At 54.8% G+C, this 16650-nt stretch overlaps 2 protein-coding genes across 6 annotated transcripts; both read right to left on the bottom strand.

Annotated features, from left to right (window-relative positions):
* Positions 1 to 1145: 1145 nt before the first annotated feature.
* ARL6IP4 (ARF like GTPase 6 interacting protein 4) lies at positions 1146 to 6269 on the bottom strand. Of its 3 annotated transcripts, none has more exons than XM_075718830.1 (6): positions 6249 to 6269; positions 4331 to 4533; positions 3629 to 3964; positions 3033 to 3150; positions 1533 to 1602; positions 1146 to 1309 (listed from the first exon to the last, which is right to left on the bottom strand). In XM_075718830.1, exons 2-6 carry the CDS (start codon positions 4518 to 4520, stop codon positions 1253 to 1255), a joined length of 771 nt encoding a protein of 256 aa, XP_075574945.1. In that variant the 5' UTR covers positions 4521 to 4533; positions 6249 to 6269; the 3' UTR covers positions 1146 to 1252. The 3 variants fall into 3 exon arrangements, with proteins under 3 accessions (XP_075574945.1, XP_075574947.1, XP_075574946.1); XM_075718832.1 differs by having other exon boundaries at positions 3033 to 3141; XM_075718831.1 differs by lacking the exon at positions 6249 to 6269 and having other exon boundaries at positions 4331 to 4542.
* A 1311-nt stretch (positions 6270 to 7580) lies between these two features.
* OGFOD2 (2-oxoglutarate and iron dependent oxygenase domain containing 2) lies at positions 7581 to 15097 on the bottom strand. 3 transcript variants are annotated; one of them, XM_075718484.1, is made up of 8 exons: positions 14975 to 15097; positions 14836 to 14892; positions 12024 to 12134; positions 10904 to 11003; positions 10192 to 10194; positions 9660 to 9784; positions 8930 to 9187; positions 7581 to 8249 (listed from the first exon to the last, which is right to left on the bottom strand). In XM_075718484.1, the coding sequence occupies exons 1-8, from the start codon at positions 15095 to 15097 to the stop codon at positions 7974 to 7976; spliced, it is 1053 nt and encodes a 350-aa protein (XP_075574599.1). In that variant the 3' UTR covers positions 7581 to 7973. The 3 variants fall into 3 exon arrangements, with proteins under 3 accessions (XP_075574599.1, XP_075574598.1, XP_075574600.1); XM_075718483.1 differs by lacking the exon at positions 10192 to 10194; XM_075718485.1 differs by lacking the exons at positions 10192 to 10194; positions 10904 to 11003; positions 14836 to 14892; positions 14975 to 15097 and having other exon boundaries at positions 12024 to 12054.
* Positions 15098 to 16650: the final 1553 nt, after the last annotated feature.

The raw sequence follows: 16650 nt of genomic DNA, 5'->3' as shown, positions 1-16650 counted from the left end.
TCGCTTTAGGGGTAACAGATGTGTGTGTGGGGACCCACTGGAGGGCATGCCCGAGGGCGCCGGCAGCCGCGCTGGGTACGCCCCTGTGTGTACAGTACCGTGCCGATGACTCGCTTGTGTGTGACAAACCTTCTGTGCAACTTCCTTCTCCTCCTTGCTGTTAGTGCATCGTTCCAACGCCTGGGTGTGCTTTGTGTACAGTATCATTGTGAGTTACACAGATTAAAGAAATGGGAAGGCTCTTCTCTGTCTGCTTGTTTTTTTTTTTTTTTTTTTTTCCCCAAGACTCTAGAAACAGACAAGTCGGAAAACCAGGGACGTGAGCAGGCGCCAGTTTAATGGGGTTACAGTGAATAACAGAACATGGAAACCCTCCATGCAGATCAGTCCTACAGGACCCATTTGTCCTTTAACCCATTTGTCCTTTTTTTTACAGTTTGTAGATTTATGGACTTTGCGCTGGGGGAAAGGCCAGCTGTTTGCTTCACAGCAGCCATGGGTGCGGGTCCTGAGAAGCCCAGAACCCTAACGCTGCCCGGGGCCTGTGCTGTGGGGAAGGGACACAAGTCGCATGCAGGGACAGCAAGGCAAAGCCAGCCCTCTGCAAAGCACGCCTGCCCGCGCCCCAGTGCGCTTCCCCCAGCACCACCCAATGAGCTGAAGCTGCAGAAAGGCTGAGCAAAGCCCCCGGGGCACGGCACAGAGTGGCAATTGAAAGCCCAGAGGAGAGCTGCAGCCTGAGCAGAGCCACGCAGCGGCACGGCCGCTCCTCTCCGAGTGGGGCGGGTGAGTGCCAAGGGCCCATGAGCATGCAGCACTGCGTAAGCACAGGGCACACACATCCAGCAAGGAAGGGGCCAAAAGCAGCTCCTGAAGGGAAGAAGCAGCAGCCAGCTGTGTATTTGGCAGCCCTAGCACATACCCTGTCCTGGCTGCAGCGTTGGCTCCTGCCCACCAAAGCCCAGAGCTGAGGGGCGGCAGCACCTCTAGGTGCTCAGCGCCAGCGCGCCTGTCCCCTGCGTGCTGCTGGGCTCCTCCAGCCTTGAAAGGGGCATCGGGGCAAGCAGGTCTAAGTGTGTTACAGCCATTAAAGTCACTCTCCTTCCCAGTCAGTAACTTACAGAGCGGCTGGCAACTGCCCCTGGGGAAGCATCCTGACGTGCTGTTGTCTGCACGGTCCAGAGACAGAGGCTCACACCTGGGCTGGCGCCAGCAGCAGGACGGGCTCCCAGCATGGCTGGCGCACGTGTGCTCACTGCAGCATCCCCGTCCTCGCCTGGAAGGCCAGCCCGTCCCCGCGGGTGGCTTGCTGCAAAGGGAGAGACACGGGTGCTTGCAGCACTGCCTGCCCAAGGATGAATGACCACCAGCACCCACCCGTGGGGGTCCCTGTGGAGCTGCCAGGGCTTGGTTTGCCCTGGCAGAGTCGGTGGGGTCCCCAGGGAGGCAAGACAACGCCTCTGGGTGCAGCAGCTCCCCGGCTGCACCCACCCACCCACCAGTAGCTCATGCTGGTGGCAAGTCCCCACTACCTTGTTAATCTCCTTGTGTCTCTCCTTGCTGACGATTTCTTCTAGTACTTCTCCATCTCCCTTAATAAGCCTGGAAGACAAGCACAGGCCCAGGAGCCGTGAGGGCTACCGGCAAATTCCTGCCAGCCACGCTGTTTCCCAGCTGCAGAATGCGCTGACCCCCCCACCCCACCCCCACCCCAGGGGCTGCTGCTGTGCCCCAGCTCAGGCACGCAGCCACCAGCTCCCTCACAGCCCGGGACCAGGTGCTGGGCTGCTGCACCTCTGGGCAAGGCCAGTGACAACCTGCCGCTGAAGTTGCATGAGGTGACTTTTTTTTTGGCCGTATCAACCTTCAATAGCACAGCAGGCTTCTCCATTGCTCTTGTGGGATTAATATCACCATGCTGCAGCAAGGACAGGTGCGGTCTCCTGAGAAATCAGCATCCCCCTGCATGGGCCAGCTGTCCCTGCCCCAGGCGGTGGGCACCGGCTGCTGCGTGCACACCCAGGCACGCTTGCACATGGCAGGAGCAAACACTCCCAATAAAAGCAGCTCCTGCCACCCCACCATCTGCAGAGGCTTTGCTGTCAATAGCAGCAGCCCCAACCCCTGCAAAACCCCTTCCTTTCTTCACAGAGTTCAGGTCTGGTCCTGGCTGCCCCAGAAAACTGCAGAGTCATTCAGAAACAGGAGCCACTTTGGGCCTGAAAGGCAGCCAGACTGGGGAGCACCTTGCTGAGCAAATTCCAAGCAGTGTTGGAGGCAGCTCACACCTCCAAACATGAACAGAAATTTAATTGTCTTCATTACATGCCTTACGGGGCCCCGACCTTTGTTCCACACCTCCCTGAGCCCTGCAGGCTGCCTTCTATTTTAAGACTGGACTTGTCATACCCAATTCTCTTCAGCGTGATGTTTTCTGCTTGCTGAGAGGATGCAGTTTATTAAAAACTGGGTCATTTCTATTTGGCAGCTAAACAAACTTCAGTTTGATTGTTTGTAACCCCAAGGGGCGCACACTCTCTCCTCACTTGCACCCAGGTGCTAACTGGGGCTGAGTGCGTGCACGCTTCAGAGCTGGATGGCAAGTGCGTGAAGCAGTGGGGTAAGGAGGTGTCAGTCACCCCTCTGGTTCCCGCTCCGTCCCTGCTTGCAGAGTCCCATTTAATGGGAAGAAGCTGAACCCTTCACAGCGCAAGGAACAACCCTTCTGCCTCCAGCAAGTTGCTCTGCTGTCTGCATCACGCAGCTCGGGGTCAGGACGCAGCCCGGGGCCCCTTGCATGGAGCCCCAGCACAATTTGACAATTTGGTGGCAAACACGTTGCTTTCTGGGTAAGTTACACCAGGTCTGACAGGAGGGGAGCTGCGAGGGATGGGCTCAGGCCTTTGCTGCTGACGGGGACCTGGGTCCATGCATGGTACTGCAGTGCCGTGGACCGGCAGCCTCCAGGACTCCAACCCACACAGCACGGATGGGGATGGACAACCTGCCTCCCTTTTCCCCAGGGATCATACCTGGTTCTCCCTGTTTCAGGATCGACAACTCTCCTTATGACACTCTGCCTCGCATCCCATTCTTCCTTTGTCATTGGCTTCATAGCCTGGATTCGGGATTTTTGTTCGTCTGTCAAAACTGGAACGCATTAGTTCGTCAGAGCCGCGCTCGTGGGGCCGGCTCCTGGCTGAGGGGCACAGCACCACGCCCAACATGAACAGACACGCATGCCGCACCGGTTGCCCAGCGGTACTCGGGGTTCAGTGATGAACCGCGCAAAGGCCGCTCCATGTCCCCAAGCCAGTACCAGCTTTCTCAGTTTGTTACGGCTGACTGTGACCTTCCATCTGGCACCTTTGTTCCCCACTCACATCTATAAACTACATCTAAACGCTTCACAAATGACTGTCTGAACATGGCTCCTTACATTTACTTGGCGTGGCTCAAAGGTGGCCACGGTACGTAGGAGGGAGGAGGTCAGGAGCTCCCCTCTGTACTCAGCCCTGCTTCCCTCAGACACCCTGTGTGGCTCCCAGGAAGGGTGACGTGCGAGCGCCTTTCCCCAGCGCGACACTTGGGTGCCCTGGCTTCAGCAGGACAGAAACGCCATTGTTACCTGGTCCGGAGTCCACCAGCGACTCCTTCTGCCACTGCTCCAGTGAGGGGCCGGGCACTGCTTCTCCCTTGGGCTTCTCCTCCTTAGCCCCTTCCTTTGACTTCTTTTTTGATTTCTTCTTCATTCTCTTCTTCTTCTTCTTCTTTTTGTCTTTCTGTTTTGTTCGCTTTTTTTTGCCATGTCGACTCTTCTTTGTTTTGGAGTCACTGTCACTGGAGTCATCAGAAGAGGAGCTGGAGGAAGAGGAAGATGAGGAAGAGCCACTGGATGAAGATGCTGTCTCAGAGGAAGAGGTACTTGTCTTCCTCTTCTTTTTGTCCTTTCCTTCCTTCTTTTCTGCAATACATAAGAAGAGGTTGAGTGGAGCAGCTCTGGCCTCGTGGCAGCAGGGATGCTGATCATCCCCCTCCCAGCCTGGTTTCTTTCTTGCCTGAACAGCAGAGCCCCCAAAGCTGGGGCAAAGATCCCTCTGTGCCAACACCTTTAACACCGTGCAGCGCCATGCTGACAGACCAGCACGTGGAGGGGCTGCAGGGCTCCACACTTGTCAGAACGGAACTAAAATGGGCACAAAGTGCACAGCAATGCAACAGACACCGACTTAGCTAAAAGCAGGGACCCTCTTCTCCCACCTGGGCCCGCTCTCTGCACCTGCCCCAGGAAAATGTGGTGGAAGTGTGGGATCGTGGGCCTTTCCCCTACCTTCCCTAGCTGCCGCTGAGCTCGACTTGTGTCTGTGAGACCCAGAGGTCCGCTTCCTTGGAGGAGAGCTGCTGCCCCGGTGCGAGTCCTTGCTGCTTTTCCTCTTTTTCTTCTCCTTCCTCTCCTGCCTGCTCTGAGAATTGCTTTTGCTCCTGCTTCGCGATCTCTTCCGAGACTGGCTGTGGGCCATCGTGCATCAGCCCCTGGAGGGAACAAACGGGTTACATCAGTGCCATGGGGGAGACCGCCCTCGCTCAGCAGCCACACGTCCAGCCGCCCCCAAATCCTTAAACCCAACCCTGAGCCAACCAGCCCTGGAAGATCTGCTCCTGCATCGCCCTCTGAAGACGACACTCACGCCTGCTCTCACTGAGCTCCCAGCGCGCAGGGGTAGGTTGGGGTTACCCATCACACAGCTGTGGCTAAACTTCACAAAATGAAGCCCTCAGCAGAGAGCTGGGGCTGCGCAGGGACAGCACTGCCATCCCTGGGCAGCCCTCGCCCACCTCAAGACAACCATCTCTAAGCAGGTCGGGTATGAAATCTCCACCAGGCTTTCCCCGCGTTTCTCACGTTTGTCCCTAGATGCAACGACTAAGAGGGACTCGGGCTGATCCTTGCCGGGGTCAGGGTTTGCAGGCAACGCTGTGCTCCACAGCCCCGGGGACAATGCCCAGCAGCCACGGGCTGTGACCGCGCCACGGGGCTGGGAGCTGTCGGGAGCAGGTGACGCACCGCACCTGCAGACGGACACTGGCGAGATGCGATCAACGCTGCGGCGAGTCAGCAGAAGGAAACGTCCTCTCCAAGCTAAACACGGAGTCAATCACCCCATTATTTAAAATGCCGAGAGCAGGCGTGAGCCAAGGGGAGCAATGAATTTTTAATATTCCAATTTGCTTTTAGAAAACAGATTATGCATTGAGCTGGCATCCCCGTCCATCAGCCCAACTGGCTGCCAGCAGCCACAGGCCAGAGACAGCATGATATATACTCTCATTAATTTAAAAAACAAACCGACACCATCGGCAGAGCAGTATCTGGGAAATGCTTTCTCACAGCCACCTTCCAACTACCACATTTAATTAATTGCATGTTTACCACCTCGACGTTCCCAAGCGGCAATTCACTCCCTGATGAATCAGACCTTTGACTGATTGCCAAACAGAAATTTCAATCAGGAAAAAAAAAAACCAAAACCCAAACCAATTAAGGACACGCAGGGAAGTTTCTGAGGATGAGAGTCCCTCATCGAAGCAGCCGTCCCTCACACCAGGGCCTGGCTGGCGGGACGGCTTTTGAGTCTCGGATCCGCTCCCTCCGTGGCCGTGGCGGCAGGACTCGCTTTTATTACAACCACAGCAACGGGGTCAACGGACATGGAGTTGGGTGCAGACAGGAGCGTCCCGGCGAGTCCGGGGTGACACCGTGGGAAGGGGACGAGCCCCAGATCCATCACGGCAGCACCCCAGGCTGGTCGTGCCCCAAAGCTGGGGTCTTGCTCCTCCTGCCCACCCAGCTTCACCCAGGCCCGGCCCTTGGGGGGGACCCGGGAGCCCGGCCGCTGCTCTGCCCCTTCCCTCGCACCCCAAGACAGGGAGCCTGTGGCATGCTGGCCCTTTAAGAGCTCAGCACGAGGTGTGCTGGCCCTTTAAGAGCTTAACACGAGGTGCACTGGCCCTTTAAGACCTCAGCAAGAGGTGTTCTGGCCCTTTAAGGGCTCAGCATAAGGCGTGCCGACCCTTTCAGAACCTGCGCAAGGTGCACTGGCACTTTAAGAGCTCAGTAGTCGGTGCACTGGCCCTTTAAGAGCGCGGCCCCGCGGGTCCAGCTCTTTAACAGCCCCCCACCCCCCCCCCGCCCCAGGCTGCCACCACAGCGCGCATGCGTCCGCCCCCCGCCCACCCGTGGCCCTCACCGGGTCAGCCGCTCCGGCCCGGCCCCGCCGCAGGTGAGAGGAGGAAGGAGGGGAGGGGAGGAAGGAGGGAGAGAGGGAGGGAGGGAGGGACAGACGGACGGACTCACCGCGGCCGGGCCCCCGCGCCGCCCCGCCGGCACCGAGGGGGGCCCCCGCCGCCGGGCCTGCGCTCGCTTCCCCCCCCACTTCCGGCCGCCGTGCGCGGGGCCGGCCGGCAGCTGGGCCGCGCTCTTTGGTTCCGGGGTCCGCCGGGCCCGGCCAGCGCTGGTGTTGCTCTTTAGCTTAATTTTTGGGGGCCTAATTCAGCCGCGGTTAGGAATCGCTAACGTTTTCTGCTGAAGGAAATGAAGACTTGACCATTGGTTTTCTTGATACTAAGCCCTTTGGCTCCGTGCGCAAACATAACAGCCCGTTTCCTTCCTGAGATGCAATTTTAATGGGTTTTAGCTAATGAAAAGCTCATCAGCACTGTGTGCTGATGGCATCCCCGGCCAAAAATACAGCAGATCTGCTGGGAAGGCTTAAAGCAGCACCCTTTGTGCGAGCTGTACCAGCTCACATTCAGCCTTTCACAATTATCAACGATGCAAAGTCCACACACTGTAATTATTGCAGTTGAATAAATGAATGAAAAAAGCCCCTTACAGTGGCGTACCACGTATATCAAATATATACAATTAACTTCCCACAGAGCCAAATGCAGCCACCAAATCAGAAGACATTTGGCTTCTTTAATCTGTTTTGTAGATGGGAGAGTCTGTGATTTCAGCCAGCTGGCAGCAAGACGGGGAAAGCACTTGACCCTCCAGGTGCATCGGCTGCCAGGTGATCTTGGTGCCAAATTAAGAAGTCCCAGGCCTGCCTGCTGCACCCAGGTTGAGACAGTTATTTTCTGTTTTCACTTGTTCACGTAACTAAAGGAAGGGAGTTAAATGTACACCCTTGCCTTCCTCTGGAAAGTTTTGCTATGTTGCAGGTAGCTCCCAGAGCTTTGTCTCTAAAGCCCGTTTCTGCTTGTTTAATAACATTCATGCTATCTTTGAAAGGGAAATTTCTGCTCAAAAGAGCTCGTGGAGGCCTTCAGAGATCCTCTCAGCCACCCTGTGGGATCAGCTCTCCCTACATTGTTCCTGATGGATTTTTCTGAGCTTGGGTTAGGTAAACAGTGACGATAATTCCACGCCATCCCCAGCAGCCTGTTGTGAATCACCTGTATCTCACTTTTGAGCAGATCCTTCACTGTCACCCAGCAAGAAAAAGCTGTTCCCCTTCCCCTGGCAGAGGCCAGGAGTCCCTGCAAATAGCAGAGCAGTGGTAAGCGCAGGGCTTTATTGTACCGTTCTTTTCCATTTACAGCAGGACCCGCGATGCTGCTGTTGGCACAGAGATCTTCACAAAGGCCAAGCAGCTTCGGGTGTTTTCCCCGTACACCTGAAAATATTTACAGAGCCTTTACAGTCAATCACAGTGTTAAGATTTTCTACGTCTTCCAAGCAGTCCTCCAGCCCAAGCGTGAGCCCTGGCAAGCCCGAGTACCAGTTCTTTCAGCTGTCCAAGCAGCTGGCTTCCCTAACCCCAGCAGGACTGGTTTTTGCATCACTTTCCAAGGCGATAGCTACTTCTTACATGACTCGTGCATCCATCAAAGAGTTTGTTAGTGCAGTCTGAGAGGTCGGAAAGGAGCTTTAGGCAACTTGGTCTGGAGAAATCAGGCCCTACTGTCTGCTACCACAAGGAACAGAGATTCACAGTCCCGGGCACATCATCTTCAAGGGTTTCTGTGAACCCATCTCCAAACCCCTCTGCTTCCACCAGCTCAGGTTTCTTGTTGCACATGGGGCAGAGCTGGTTGCGGATGGCAGATGATCTCATCCAAATAATGAGGTTCCAGCGTTCCCCAGAGGCAATGGGAAGCGCCCCGTGGATCTGCCCTCCTCGGTGTAACAGCCCCTGGGCTCCCACATGTTCGATCTCTATGTACTTTGGCACGGGGGTAGGATCCTGGAACAAAGGGAGGCGGATACAGCATTACACCAGAACGTCCCTAGCAGAACAATGCTCAAATAGTTGAAACTTTTATTTGTCACCTTTTCACCCACAGCACCCAGTGAGCATCATGGAGAGGACTCGCTGCACCTCTGAAATGCAGCCACTTCAGTGGTGGCTTGGCAGCAGTTTAGTACAACTGTTTTCAAGTAAGACATTCGCAGTGCCAGGTCCAGAGGGAATTTAAAGACAGAGTTTCAATCAAAAAAACTGTTTCACCAGCATATGGGAGCTTTTACCCTTCTCTTGCCAGGAGTCCCCTGGAAATAGGGGCTACAGATTTAGGTTTAAGTCTCATCTGAATTAAATTTTCTCTCTCTCAACCTCCCTGCTCACTATTATTTCAGTTGTGAAAAGATGGGCTGCTTTGTTTCACTCCAGTTTCTACTACGATAGCTGTCTCTGTCCTGTCTTTGAAGCTTGAATATTGGTAACGTGCTTGTAGCAGAAAAGGCTCCTGTGTAACCAAGACATTTAAAAGAATGGGGAAGCGACAGAACAGGTGTGACTGTCAAGAGAATAATTGGGTTTTAGAATACAGTTAATGCCTTGAAACTGGGGGGGGGGGGTGTGGGGTGTGGCAAGAGGGTAGAGGGGAATAGAATCGGGGTCCAGATTAGGAATATGCTCAGTACCTGGCTGAAATCCCCAAAGTACAAGTTGCCTTCTGTGAAGTCTTTTCCCAGTGAAACGTTTAGGGTGACTTCTGCATTGTCATAGTGAGAGCTCAAATCCAGATCTTCATGTTGCGAGTACTTGACAACAAATGCTTTATGGCTGTCCAGACAAGCGCCTCCCAAGTCGGGATAAAGCAGCGCCGTTATGGGCTGCAGGTATTTTTCACGCAGGGGTGTGATGAAAGTTTCATCCATCCCAAGCTCATTTAGCAAAACCTGTCTCAAAGAGAGGAGACGGGAACAGCTGACTTCATCAGAGCCACTGCAGAACTGTCTTGTTCTCTCCCAACCTGCTGCTTGCTCAGGTAAAGAACTTTAGAGCAAAGGCTCCAGCTACAGGCAAAAGGAGGCGGATCAAGGTGGAAAGTGATGGGGAAAAGACAAATTAAGATGAAAAGCTAAGTGTTCTTTACAAATGGACTCCTTGATTTAAATGTGTATTGCTTAAATACAAGGTGCTCTTTGCTCTGAGATACCAACTCCCATCCCCTTTACTTGCATTCCCCTGTCCTTTTGTCTGTGTAACACACATTCCCTCAACCCTTCCACTTCAAAGGGGCTGTACTCAAACTGCGCTGTGCTCAAACTACAGGCATTTTGGAAAGGAAAGGAGCGTGAAGCAAGGAGGTAAACAAAGTCTGCCTCTGAACACTCCCCCTAAAGAAGCACAAGAGCTAGTCAGTCCTACCCCATAGTTATTCATAGTGTTGGGCCTGCCTTTAGGCATGTCCGACTGCTCAAAGTGCTCCAGCTCATCCACAAAGGCTTGGCAGAATTCCTCTGTGAACACTGGGAGTCGATAGATCCTCTTATCTGTCAAGAGAAGGGAGACACTGTTTGCTGGGGAAAATAACAGGTGAGAGTGTTCATGGCTGTTGTGCTGTCTAGCTGTACTGTGCCAGTGTCAGTGAGAACACAGGACCCACACGCTTCACTTTGTGCTCAAGCTGCTCAAGGGGCTGAAACCATTCCCCGGAATCGGCTCTGGGATGTATTTGTTGTTTTTCATGTTGGCCCCTCATTTCCAGGCTTCCCCATCCAGTTGGGAGATCTGGCACTGATTTAAATGCCTGCTGTAGGTGCCAAGGAAATGTTTTGAGAGGGTCTAGAGGGAGGGCGGTGAATCAACGGCTCATCACAGGCAGGCTGAATACAGCCTCCTGGAAGAAAGAGACTCAAGGTCATCTAGGGGATGGGGGATTCACTCATCCAGTGCAAACCTTCTGGGAAGACCAGGTCTTCCGAGCTGCCCTTCCGGGTAGAGCCCTAAAGGTCTGTGTAAGGGGAGCTCAGTATCGAGGATACAGAAGCTGAGATAAAGGCAGTGTTAAAAGGCTGGAAATCGTGCCTTGGACAAATCCAGGAGCCCTGCACGTACACAACATCTGTGTCTTTTTGTGTTGAGAAAAGGAGGCAACTTTGCAGCTTCCCCTCTACATTATGTCAGCATTTCTGGTAAGGAGAAGAGCTTCACAGATGCCTCCAGGGAAGCTTCAAACCCAGACGTCTTTTTAAAAGACTGAAATCTAGACTGAAACTATTTCAGCTCAGACTAACCGACAAAGATTGTCTGAAACGGTAAAGCACTTGGGGAGGGAAAACCAAGCTCCCCAGGCTAACAGTGTTCCTTCAGCAGGCTCCCTCGTGAGGTTGTGGTACAACCAAAACCCCAGCCCTGCTGCCGCTAGAGCCTCTGATGAGACATCAGCAGACTGGGATTGGAAAAGCAGAAAACAGGATCTCATCCAGAGCATAACTGCTGCACAATACTGCCTCTCCAGAGACTCTCGTCAAGCAGAAAATAACATCCTGTTTGTGTCGGCTGTGTATCAAATCTGAGCTGTTAAAGACAGGGCTTGAAAACAGCTGTCATCACTGGAGTTGCAGTGTCACACAGGGAGATCTTTGTGGCTGATGTGTTGTTTTCTTTACCTGAGAAGGACTCGATGTAGCGCAGGAGGCCGTGGAGATGAGCACCCGGCGATGTGCAGTATCTCACGATTTCTAGAAAATCTGGTGCCAGGAATGAATCCTGGCATCAGGGGAAGGGTGATAAAAATACACAGAAACACAATTAGCCTGCGCAGTCTTTTACAGCCCAAGAGGGAAAAGGACTTCCAGGCAGCTACAGGAAAATATGTAGAGCCTAGGGAGCAAGGCTGATAGTCACGTTTGGGCTACTTCTGTGGCAGGAAATGCAGAATGTTTCTGGTGTTTTTGTTGGTGGCTTAGGTAAGTTACTGCTTGCTGTAGTTTGTGGGTTTCCAAGTAAAACTGGCCGGATTTATCCTTAGCGTGATGGGAAAGAGCCTGGCTCGCGTTATGGACTCCTAACAGGTAAGTGCAAAGTCTTTCCTAGCACATTTAGCATCTTGTCATGGCCTCAGCACAACAGAGTGACTACGCTCCACTGTAAGCACTTCCCCACACAGATCGTGACAGACAACAGCAGAACAGACAACGTCAGAACTTGTTACTAAAGGATCGTGGAGCAGTAAATCTGTGTGAATTTGTTTGTGTGTTACTGCTGATCTGTGGTAATTATCCAGATGGGAAGTCTCGGGTCTGGCAAACACGAGGAAATTCAAAGCAGAGTAGCCCACAACAACGAGGGCTTCCCTGCATTTGCGGTGGGGTGTATACATGCAAGCAGCCTGCTGCCCCCCTTCAGACGATAGTCACTAGTCACGTGTCTGTGTGTTAAGCCCATAAATGCTGATTTCTGTGGCTGTTCGTTAGACCTCACCGACCCTGTTTGCTGCAATGATGCTTTAGGTCTAAATTACTAAACGGTATTCTGAGTCCAGTACCTGGTGCTGGTGCAGCTTCGATATAGAATGACCCTTATCTGGCTATAAGCCAGGCGGAATCTTGCCTGGAGAATATGCTACGCTGTGAAAGTTTTTAATTCAGTTTTAATATGCTACGCTTTGGTTTTAATTCAGTCCAGCTCTAGCACTGTGGGCAATCCCAAGAAGAGGGCTTCCTACTGCAAAAATAAACTGTCAGGCAATTCCTTGGGTGCAAAACAGATTCCAAACATACTGTCTACCTGCAGAATGTACACTTCTGGGTGTTTTCGTTTGTAGTGCTCTGAGATGATAGCTTTGCGTTCCACAGACTGATGAATTAACTCTTTTCTTCTCTGCACTTCTGCCTCAATCTGCAAGTAAACAACAGAGCATACTGTTAGAAAAGCAAAAGGGATAACTAAAACAATTCCAGGAATTTTCTCATTGTTTTAAACCAGTTCTTTTTGTTCTGGGCACCTCTGGGAGACAGAGTGTACGCCTTTGCTTTTCTGTAGTCAAGACAAGTCCAATAAATATCTGAAAAGCCAAATGCCTAAGAGGGATTTGAGACACATTCTCATTACGGATGGCTTAAAAAATAACTCAAGTCTTTTCCATGGATGTGTCAAGTGGAGCTGCAAGATTTCAGCCCTTTCAGGCATTCTGACGCCTCATGAATCGCCGGCCTACGCTTTAAGAGTCTGGTTTATGTTCTGACAATATAAGCATTGTCCAAAACAAAGACATTTGCTGGGAGGGAGACAGGACTTGTCATGAAGGGATTACTGCTAAGTGTTGTGGGGACAGGCTAATCTACCATTTCAGAGGAAACAGCTGTAGTAGCAGCTGATTCAGGCAGCTCTTCCTATTTAATAACGCCCCCATGAGATTAGTTTATAACATTCCTCAGCAAAAAAGGAAGGAGGGTGTGACCAGTACCCCCTGCTCCCAACCCCTGGTAATGTGGTTAGCATAACTAACGCCATTTTATAAGGCAAGCAGCCATTCTCTGTGACCGAGCGGGTCATGTATTTGTTCCCTTTCCCTCGTTATCAGGCCCTGAAGGTCCTGTGAACCAAGTAGAGAAGCCAAACAGATTTCTTCTTCCCCTCCCTACCAGCCTCAAGGTTCCTGGGTGCCAGGCTGGTTACTCCCTTCCTTGCCGGCCTTGAAGGTCCCAGGCACCCGGCCAGCCAGGTGGTGTTGATGACCCCGTCGCAGAACAGGGAAGCAAAACAGCACCCAGAGCACTGCGTATAGAATCAAGCAGTTACGAGCCCTAAGGGGGGAACTTGGATTGGAACTGCTGCTGGACAGTGAGAGCTGTGACCAGGGATGCCTCCACTGTTGTCTGCTTCCTCCGAGTATCGAGTGAGTGACTTGTGTTCTTTTATATGATTTTTGAGTCTGGATTATGATTGTTATATTGATACAGCTAACCATGCCTTAAGATTTGACCTGATCTGCAGAGGGTCCAAGCAATTAGAAATTATAAGTTAAGTTAGGATCTAGGTGATTAGAAATTATAAGTTAAATTAGGATCTAGAAATCCTAAGATGAGTTGTATTACAAATTCAGTATTACACTGCTTACTGTGCTACATTGATTCTGCTTGTAGAAATCCTGTGCCATTCTAATCATAAATTCTGTGCTATACTAATCATAATATCCTGTTAAGAAAATAAAGCTTTAATTGTAACCACGATTTAGTGCTGGTATCATCCTACCAAGGATCCCTAGAGGAACCTGGCTGTCCCCTTAGTGTTGGGGTGAAATTGGAGCTGGTTGTGCGACAGATCTCTGTCCCTGGCCTGGAAAGAAGCACAGATCCCTCCCTAAAAAAGTGCCCTGGGGGGAGTTCTTGCGATACACCCAGGGCAGCGCGGCCTTCCCCGGCAGACCTCCGGTGAGCTCCGTAGGATCCCGGGGTGATCCCATCGCTCTTTAAAAGGCACGCTTTAAAAGTAATTGACAAAAGAAGGGGTGAGGAAAGACAAATTAGAAGGGTGCTGGGAGCCAGCTGACTAAAACCAGTTGGGGAGTGGCACAGAAGGCTGCTTTCATAATGTGTTGAATGACAGTATTTACTTCCAGGGTGTTGCCGGTATAAACGCATCGCTGACAGCATCCAGCCCCAGATCAAGGCGCCAGCAGGGAATCAGATTCGTTTAGGTTGGAAAAGACCTTTAAGATCATCCAGTCCAACCATTAACCTAACACTACCAAGTCCATCACTAAGCCAATTCAGGGTAGAGTAATAATTTCACTGGCTGATGGCTGGATTGTTTTTTAATGAAAGTAAAAACTAGGAATCGTTAAGATTGGAAGATCATCAGTCCAACCATCAATCCAGCACCACCATGCCCACTAAACCATGTCCCAAAGTGCCACATCTGCTGGTTTTTTGAACGCTTCCAGGGATGGCAACTCCACCACCTCCCTGGGCAGCCTGTTCCAATGCTTGACTACCCCTTCTGTGAAGAAATTTTTCCTAATATCCACTCTAAACCTCCTCTGGCGCAGCTTGAGCCCATTTCCTCTCGTCCTATCGCTAAATACGTGGGAGAGGAGCCCAACACCCCCCTCCCTGCCCCCTCCTTTCAGGCAGTTGTAGAGAGCGATCAGGTCTCCCCTCAGCCTCCTCTTCTCCAGGCTGAACACCCCCAGCTCCCTCAGCCGCTCCCCACCAGCCCTGTGCTCCAGACCCTTCCCCAGCTCCGCTGCCCTTCTCTGGACACGCTCCAGCACCTCAATGTCCTCATGTTCCCCTCCGGCCTCTGCCCGGTACCGGCTTTGATCAGGACAAGGCGCCGGGGAGCTGCGCCCCGGTTCTGTCAGGGCTTGTGGCTCCAGCCAGCCCCCCCGGCTCCTTTCAGCGCCCGTGTCGGCCCCCGACCCGGGGGTGGCAATGCCAGAGGGGAAGGGGTCCCCTGAGGGAGCCGGGCTGCGGGGCCCGCTCCCCGCCGCGGGGCAGGCCGCCCTGAGGCGGGGGCTCCCCGGGTCCTCCCCCGCCCAGGGAAGCGGAGTCCCCGGGCCCACTCTGACAGCATTTACCGGCGAAGCCGCCCTCACCTCCCGCAGCGCGGCTCTGAAGTCCTCCTCGCTCCGGCAGCCCCGCTCCCGCAGCGCCTGCAACATACGCGGCCCGTCACCCACCGCCCGGCCTCGGCCGCCGCCGCCGGGTGGGGGGTGCCCGCCGCCCCGCCGTTACCTGCCCGTGGTCACGGCGGAGCTGCCCCTCGTCCCGGTATCGGACGTGTAGCCCGTAACGCCCCACGAAGACGTTGTCCGAGAAGAAGCAGGCGCAGGCCCGGAACGGGCGGCCCGCGGACATGTTTCCCGCCGGCGAGGGGGAGGGGGGGGGGGGGAGCGCCGGGCGCGGGTCCAGCCGCCAAACGGCTCCGCCGCGCAGCGGAGAGAGCCGCTTCCGGCGGGGCCGGCGCGCGCGAGGGCGCGTCGGCAAATTCCGGACGCGGAGAAAAACGGGGGGAGAGGCGAAACTTGCCCGTTTTCTCCCGGTTGATGCTTCTTTTGGTTTTTTTTGTCATTTCCGTGGCGTCACCACGGCCGGGGCCCGCACCGATGCCGCTTCCCCACAGCACCCTCCCCCGCCCCAATCCGTGGCAAGCCCCAGGCCGCACTTCCAGCCCGTGGCTGACTCGGCGCTGACGCCGGCAAGGAGCGCCCGGGCCCCGCGCTTACACCGCAGGGGACGGCGGCGGCTCCGCGGGCGGGCCTGCCGCTGCCTCGACCGGGGGGGAACCGAGGAGCGGGGCCGGGCCTGCTCGCGGCGGCGACGTTCTCCGGGGGTTATTTGCAGACGGTCCCTGAGAGCCACGGCCGCGCCCCCTCCCCGGGCCGCGCCCGCGCTTGGGCGCGCGGCGGCGGGGCCAGCCCCGGCCGGCCCGCGGTGGCCCATGCTGGCCATGGACTCGGCGCTGCAGGTGGCCGAGGAGGAGGTGGTGGCGGCCGAGTCGTGCGGCTCCAGCAGCAAGTTCGAGGACATCTACCGGCTGCTGGCCGAGGGCTGCTTCCCGCCCAGCTTCTGCTCCATCAAGAGGAAGAACCTCAAGCGCTACGCCCAGAAGTTCGTCGTCGACGGTGGGCAACCCGGCTGGCCACCGCGGAGACAGCCCGGACGGGGCCTGCCGGGGGCAAAGCGGCAGCGCCCGCCTTGCCCTTGCCCGCGGCCTGGCCCCCTCCGCGGCCACGAAGGGCCCGAGCGGGCGGGGAGGGCCCAGGGACGCTGCAGAGGCGTGCGGGGACAGCGGCCCGCTGTCCCCACGGCCCCTGCGCAGCTGAGGGGAGCCGTGCCTTCCCCGCAGCGCGGGGGGGGGGGGGGGGGGTGCGTGGCTTCGTGGTTCTCCGCGGAGAGGGAGCCGCGGGATGCAGCGGTGCTGGTACCCGCTGCCGCTTGCGTGCCGCCTCCGGGCCTTGGCACGGCTTTTGGGGTGCGGAGCGGGGATTGCGGCAAGCTGGGGTCACAGCAGTGCGCGGCGGGGTAGGCCGCAGCTGGCTTCTGGTGGCTGCATCTCAGCAGAGGAGTTTGCTCAGCTCCAGGTGCAGAAAAGGGGTCCCTGGGTTTATCTGGGGGTGAATCCCGCTTAGCAGCTTCTCCAGAGGCGTTACAGAAGCTCCCGAGGCAACAGTCCCCCTTTGTGGTGTCTCGCCCGTTTTTCCTGCTGTAGAAAATTACCCTTTCACTGGGCCCTCAGCACAAGAAGGACATGGACCCGCTGGAGCCAGTCCAGAGGAGGGCCACCAAAATGATCCAAGGGCTGGAGCACCTCTCCTACGAGGCCAGGCTGAGAGAGTTGGGGTTGTTCAGCCTGGAGAAGAGAAGGCTGCGAGGAGACCTTATTGCAACCTTCCAGTACTTAAAGGGGG

The sequence above is a fragment of the Pelecanus crispus genome, chromosome 11 (genome assembly GCF_030463565.1).
Source record: "Pelecanus crispus isolate bPelCri1 chromosome 11, bPelCri1.pri, whole genome shotgun sequence".
Taxonomy (NCBI): Eukaryota; Metazoa; Chordata; class Aves; order Pelecaniformes; family Pelecanidae; genus Pelecanus; species Pelecanus crispus.
This window is presented reverse-complemented; position numbering and strand designations above follow the sequence as displayed.